Here is a 6,688-nt window from a genome sequence, read left to right as displayed (position 1 = left end):
GTTAGACCACTTGGATCCCCTGTTGCTAGTTCTTGACAAAGCTAACAGTTGATCCGCAGTGAAGATCTTGCGCAAGTGTGTGTGGAATGTAGCTTCCCTAGTCTTCTGCAAAGCAGCCTGCCTCACCAAGCGGCGGTTCTCATTCTCCAGGTGCTTAATTCTCCTCCTCATCTGAAGAATTACATCTTCGGTGAGTCTAGGTGAAATGAGCGATGGACATACAGGGTGCAGGGTCCTTGTCGACGTCCCGGCCACTGCTTCCTGGAATCATGGCATGGGAACCAAATGATTCTCCACGTCACAAAATCAATCCAAGCTGCGTAGGAACCATGGGAGTACATACCCTGCTGGTGGAGGCTCCGTCGCTAGATGCCTTCGCACCGGTCTGGAGATGCTGCATGGCCTCTGCTGCCTGCTGTAAAAAGTGTGGTGGTGTCATTTCACAGCTACGCAGGTCTCATGAAGACACTTACGTAGCACAACCCGCTGGTTGCTGTGAAGGGCGTCGTCCCAAGACAGGCTTGCAGGGTTCCCCTTGAGGTCCCAGCCGCTGCCTCCTGCAACCACGGCATGGGGACCGAATGATGCTCTGTGTCACAAGATCGATGCCAGCTGTGCGAGAACCATGGGACATACCCTGCTGGTGGAGGCTCCATCGCTAGATGGCTCTGCACCGGTCTGGAGGTGCTGCATGGCCCCTGCTGCCTGCTGTAAAGAGTGCGGTGGTGTTACCTCAGGGCTACGCAGGTCTCTTGAAGACACTTACGTAGCACAACCCGCTGGTTGCCGTAAAGGGCGTCGTCCCAAAAGAGGCCTGCAGGGTTCCCGAGGTCCCGGCTGCTGCTTCCTGCAATCATGGCATGGGAACAGAACGATGCTTCGCATCACAAGATCTATTCAAGCTGTGCAGGAACCATGGAACATACCCCGCTGCTGGAGGCTCTGCCGTGGAATGTTTCCGCATCAGCCTGGAGCTGCTGCATGGCCCCTGCTGCCTGCTGTAAAGAGTGCGGTGTTGCTACTTCAGGGCTAGACAGGTCCCCTAAAGACACTTACGTAGCATATCCCGCTGGTTGTGGTGAAGGGCGCTGTCCGAAGACAGGCCTGCAGGGTTCCCCTTGAGGTCCCGGCCGCTGCTTCCTGCAACCACGGCATGGGGACCGAATGATGCTCTGTGTCACAAGATCGATGCCAGCTGTGCGAGAACCATGGGACATACCCTGCTGGTGGAGGCTCCATCGCTAGATGGCTCTGCACCGGTCTGGAGATGCTGCATGGCCCCTGCTGCCTGCTGTAAAGAGTGCGGTGGTGTTACCTCAGGGCTACGCAGGTCTCTTGAAGACACTTACGTAGCACAACCCGCTGGTTGCCGTAAAGGGCGTCGTCCCAAGACAGGCCTGCAGGGTTCCCCTTGAGGTCCCGGCCGCTGCTTCCTGCAACCACGGCATGGGGACCTAATGATGCTCTGTGTCACAAGATCGATGCCAGCTGTGCGAGAACAATGGGACATACCCTGCTGGTGGAGGCTCCATCGCTAGATGGCTCCGCACCGGTCTGGAGATGCTGCATGGCCCCTGCTGCCTGCTGTAAAGAGTGCGGTGGTGTTGCCTCAGGGCTACGCAGGTCCCTTGAAGACACTTACGTAGCACATCCCGCTGGTTGCCGTAAAGGGCGTCGTCCCAAGACAGGCCTGCAGGGTTCCCCTTGAGGTCCCGGCCGCTGCTTCCTGCAACCACGGCATGGGGACCGAATGATGCTCTGCGTCACAAGATCGATGCCAGCTGTGCGAGAACAATGGGACATACCCTGCTGGTGGAGGCTCCATCGCTAGATGGCTCCGCACCGGTCTGGAGATGCTGCATGGCCCCTGCTGCCTGCTGTAAAGAGTGCGGTGGTGTTGCCTCGGGGCTACGCAGGTCCCTTGAAGACACTTACGTAGCACATCCCGCTAATTGCCGTAAAGGGCGTCGTCCAAAGACAGGCCTGCAGGGTTCCCGAGGTCCCGGCTGCTGCTTCCTGCAATCATGGCATGGGAACAGAATAATGCTTCGCATCACAAGATCTATTCAAACTGTGCAGGAACCATGGGACATACCCCACTGCTGGAGGCTCCGCCGAGGAATGTTTCTGCACCAGTCTGGAGCTGCTGCATGGCCCCTGCTGCCTGCTGTAAAGAGTGTGGTGTTGCTACTTCAGGGCTAGACAGGTCTCTGGAAGACACTTACGTAGCACAACCCGCTGGTTGCTGTAAAGGGCATTGTCCCAAAAGAGGCCTGCAGGGTTCCCGAGGTCCCGGCCGCTGCTTCCTGGAATCATGGCATGGGAAAAAAATGATGCTTCGCATCACAAGATCCATCCAAGCTGTGGAGAAACCATGGAACATACCCCGCTGCTGGAGGCTCCGCCGAGGAATGTTTCCACACCAGTTTCGAGCTGCTGCATGGCCCCTGCTGCCTGCTGTGAGGAGTGCGGTGGTGTTGCCTCAGGGCTACACAGGTCCCTTGAAGACACTTACATAGCATATCCCGCTGGTTGCCGTAAAGGGCGTCGTCCCAAGACAGGCCTGCAGGGTTTCCGAGGTCCCGGCTGCTGCTCCCTACAATCATGGCATGGGAACAAAATAATGCTCCACATCACAAGATCCATCCAAGCTGTGCAGGAACCATGGGACATACCCCGCTGCTGGAGGCTCTGCCGTGGAATGTCTCTGCACCAGTCTGGAGCTGCTGCATCGCCCCTGCTGCCTGCTGTAAAGAGCACGGTGGTGCTACTTCAGGGCTACACAGGTCCCTTGAAGACACTTACGTAGCATATCCCGCTGGTTGTGGTGAAGGGTGCTGTCCGAAGACAGGCCTGCAGGGTTCCCCTTGAGGTCCCGGCCGCTGCTTCCTGGAATCACGGCATGGGAACCAAATGATTTTTCACGTCACGAAATCAATTCAAGCTGTGTAGGCACCATGGGTGTACATACCTTGTTGGTGGAGGCTCCATCGCTAGATGGCTCTGCACCGGTCTGGAGATGCTGCATGGCCCCTGCTGCCTGCTGTAAAGAGTGTGGTGGTGTTACCTCAGGGTTACGCAGGCCTCTTGAAGACACTTACGTAGCACAACCCGCTGGTTGCCGTAAAGGGCGTCGTCCTAAGACAGGCCTGCAGGGTTTCCGAGGTCTCGGCTGCTGCTCCCTGCAATCATGGCATGGGAACAGAATGATGCTCGGCGTCACAAGATCCATCCCAGTTGTGCAGGAACCATGGGACATACCCCGCTGCTGGAGGCTCCACCGAGGAATGTTTCTGCACCAGCCTGGAGCTGCTGCACGGTGCCTGCTGCCTGCTGTAAAGAATGTGGTGGTGTTACCTTACGGCTACGCAGGCCTCTAGAAGGAAGACACTTACGTAGCGCAACCCGCTGGTTGCCGTAAAGGGCGTCGTCCCAAGACAGGCCTGCAGGGTTTCCGAGCTCCCGGCTGCTGCTCCCTACAATCATGGCATGGGAACAAAATAATGCTCCACATCACAAGATCCATCCAAGCTGTGCAGGAACCATGGGACATACCCCGCTGCTGGAGGCTCCGCCAAGGAATGCTTCTGCACTGGTCTGAAGATGCTGCATGGCCCCTGCTGCCTGCTGTGAGGAGTGCGGTGGTGTTGCCTCAGGGCTACACAGGTCCCTTGAAGACACTTACGTAGCATATCCCACTGGTTGCGGTGGAAGGCGCTGTCCGAAGACAGGCCTGCAGGGTTCCCATCGAGGCCCCGGCTGCTGGTTCCTGCAATTCCAGCATGGGAAAAGAACGATGCTTCGCGTCACAAGATCACTCCAAGCTGTGCAAGAACCATGGAACATAACCTGGTAGTGGGGGTGGTTCTCATTTTAACCGATTCACACTTTTTGTTCTTGTATGTGCCTTCACATTTTAACCTTCTCAAAATAACTCCTTTTCTCATTTCGACTCTTCTCAAAACAAACTTTCTAATTTTATCCCCTCTCAATCTCAGTTTTACAGATTTCAGAAAAACTATTTTATTTTGAATCTTCTTGAAACAACTATCATTTTATCCCTTCTCAATAAAACTCATTTTTACAGCCCTCAAAAAAACTTTTGTGATCGGACCCTTCTCAAAACAACCTTTCACTGTTTATCCACTCTCGAAGCAACTTCTTTATTTCAGCGTACTAATTAATTTATCTTTGTGAATGGGAACTTTTGATACTGCTATTAACCTGGATTTCACTAATCAGGCGAACGGGAACGGCACACATCTGTCAGCAGGGTAGTTTGTTCTGGCAGGAAGACTGCCTGAGGATATCATACATGCAAACTGACATATCACATACCGATAAAGAGCATGTTCTTAAATCAACCGAGAGTTCCCATTGACAGCCTAGTGAGAATGCCACTTTCATTTTATTATGTGGACTGCTGTACAGAGAACTTGTAGAAAACTGGTAGCATTGGCATTCATGCCTCTGAGCAATGCTTAGCATGCTTGGGCATACTTACACCAAAATGAGGGCTCCCTTGTTGTCCACATTATTATATCTCTACTTGTCTTCCTTGAAGCCACGGTTACGAGTAGGAAAGTGCTTCAAAATTGGAATCCTGGAAAAAGGGGTGCTCCGACAAACAAACGGGGAAAATTACGAGACAACAATAGTGTCATGCCCGAGAGGGTAAATATTAGGTTATTTCCTTCATTGTTTTTACCAGAAAAAGTGAGGCCCCAACCCGGATCTATATAGAGTGTCCCAGTTATCTCGAACCAAGATTTTTAATAAGATGACTAAGTGCTCTATGCAAACAGAACTAATGTTCTTAGTAGGTGTCTTGGCAAAGAGTCACAATATTTTTATTTAGCCTAATTAATTCATTAAAAGAAATTAGAAGACCTTAAAATGGTGAATCAAGGAAAGGTGTAAATTTGCAAGTTGTAGAGAGCACCCGCTCGACGTGTTTTAACATATGGTATGCTTTGCCTGCTTTTTATTCAAACCTTCGAAGAATGCTTATTCACGGCCCACCTTTGCGCCATAATTGGGTGTTCAAAAATAGCACGTTGTCTCGTGGTACCATATTTGACGGTCATTTCGTAAGGGCTGGACAAAAGACACACACAAGGTGCACTACGATACAAACACCTCACTTCCAATTGACATTTATGCCCTTTTATCAATATTTTAAAGTTAGGTCAATTTCTCATTAATTCTTTAATTAGAATCAATGAAAAATACTGCTTTATAGAAAAGGTGACTACTAACAACAGACAGTTGGTTTTAAAGCACTCCTTTTTTGAAAGCTTGGTTCGACATAGCTGGAACACCCTGAATATGCGCAGGTATAACAAGTGGAAGTTCCAGGTGTGGCAGAGGCCAGAAGTGGGCTAAGAAGAACAGAAATGCCTCGGACATACTGTGCCACTTGGCGACGCAAATTTCTTTGCGTGATTTTCTAAACAAGACTAGGGCAAACTCTCTGCTCCATCTCACCATAAGTCGACGAACAACAAAGGTTACGGCCCACGTGAGCCAATCAGTGCGACGGAGTGAAGCATGGGCACTGTTTCACAGAGGGGTAATGCTCAGTGACGGCGAATGTCAGTGGCTCGCCTTAAAGGGATACTACAACGAAATTTCGGCGCTCATTTTTTGGTCTATATGTGTTCAAAGGAGCAGTATCACATGGAACATACCAATATCTTGTTAAAAAAGTCACAAAAAGGAATTTTAAAACGAATTAAACGATTAGCAAAGAGCACCTGGTGGATGTCGCTAACGCCTTGCTTGTAATGCCCGTCTAGGAACCTTGGCAGCTAGTGACGGAGGTTGTCTCGCCTCCGGCCACGACGAGAGAAGAGGGGCAGCAGGAACTCCCCTCTTCCCGAGAATGCCTTTTGTGTGTCGCAGAAGTCGCTATTGTCCCCCTACAAGATTATAGAAGATTAACCCGTCACTCAAACTTTGTACAAAAGCAGCCGCTTCGGTTGCTGGAACGACTAGGCCATCCTCTCGACGTCAGCTTCGCCGTAGCTTTGCTCGTCTTGAGACGACCTACGTCACGATTGCGTTGGATGTCACGTGGTCTTCGCTGGGCCTTCTCCGAGCGCTTGCCAGAGTGGGCCGTTTATAACGAAAAATACAGCCACCAGGCTCAAAATACAAATGTGCGATTGTCATTTACGGATATTGTGGATCATATTCAACCTATTTTTGAACACGACGGGAATATTTCAAATTTCGTTGAAGTATCCCTTTAACGATCAAATAGGCTCGTCTGGGAAGCAGCCTTCATTCTTTGTCAAGTTACACTGAAACAGAGTATATTAGCCAGTTTATTTGTATTTTTGACGCCGTTTCTAACCTCCTTTGTGTTCATTCTATTTAAAAGTTGTGAGAGGAAATGAAACTTTGAAATAAAGGCTGACCGCGCATGCCGCAGCATTGGACAAAAGTACAGCATGATGACAAAAGCACCTTAAAGGGGTAGGGAAACAAAATTCCAGCGCTCATTTTCTAGCTTGAATGTGCTGCATGTTGCACCCTAACCTCAAAAACACTAGTCTTCCGTGGAAAGGCACAAGAAAACTAATTTTAAAGCTAAATAAACCAGTGTGTCGAACCGAAAAAAATACGGGTTCGGTTACGGTTCAGGTTCAGGTAAATTAATTTTGTTCCGGTTCAGTTCCAGTTC

General features: G+C 50.6%; 1 protein-coding gene across 1 annotated transcript; it reads right to left on the bottom strand.

The window, feature by feature from the left end:
- Window positions 1–893: 893 nt before the first annotated feature.
- LOC121833144 lies at window positions 894–3,461 on the bottom strand. The gene is made up of 16 exons (XM_042286250.1): window positions 3,396–3,461; window positions 3,262–3,330; window positions 3,102–3,182; window positions 2,972–3,043; window positions 2,806–2,889; window positions 2,676–2,747; window positions 2,516–2,596; window positions 2,096–2,167; window positions 1,936–2,016; window positions 1,806–1,877; window positions 1,643–1,726; window positions 1,513–1,584; window positions 1,350–1,433; window positions 1,220–1,291; window positions 1,057–1,140; window positions 894–998 (listed from the first exon to the last, which is right to left on the bottom strand). The coding sequence occupies exons 4-16, from the start codon at window positions 3,026–3,028 to the stop codon at window positions 894–896; spliced, it is 1,020 nt and encodes a 339-aa protein (XP_042142184.1). The 5' UTR covers window positions 3,029–3,043; window positions 3,102–3,182; window positions 3,262–3,330; window positions 3,396–3,461.
- Between the last annotated feature and the right edge of the window lie 3,227 nt (window positions 3,462–6,688).

The sequence above is a fragment of the Ixodes scapularis genome, unplaced genomic scaffold (genome assembly GCF_016920785.2).
Source record: "Ixodes scapularis isolate PalLabHiFi unplaced genomic scaffold, ASM1692078v2 PGA_scaffold7__128_contigs__length_106722199, whole genome shotgun sequence".
Taxonomy (NCBI): Eukaryota; Metazoa; Arthropoda; class Arachnida; order Ixodida; family Ixodidae; genus Ixodes; species Ixodes scapularis.
Note: the sequence above shows the minus strand (reverse complement) of the source record. Positions and strands in the feature narration are given on the sequence as shown.

Bases quoted from the DNA above. Each gene is read 5' to 3' on its own strand.
- LOC121833144 (XM_042286250.1), bottom strand. From the start codon at position 3,028: ATGCAGCATCTCCAGACCGGTGCAGAGCCATCTAGCGATGGAGCCTCC. The intron at 2,168-2,515 runs GTAAGTGTCTTC...CACTCTTTACAG, and splicing joins CAACCAGCGGGATATGCTAT to CAGGCAGCAGGGGCCATGCA. The intron at 1,292-1,349 runs GTAAGTGTCTTC...CACTCTTTACAG, and splicing joins CAACCAGCGGGTTGTGCTAC to CAGGCAGCAGGGGCCATGCA.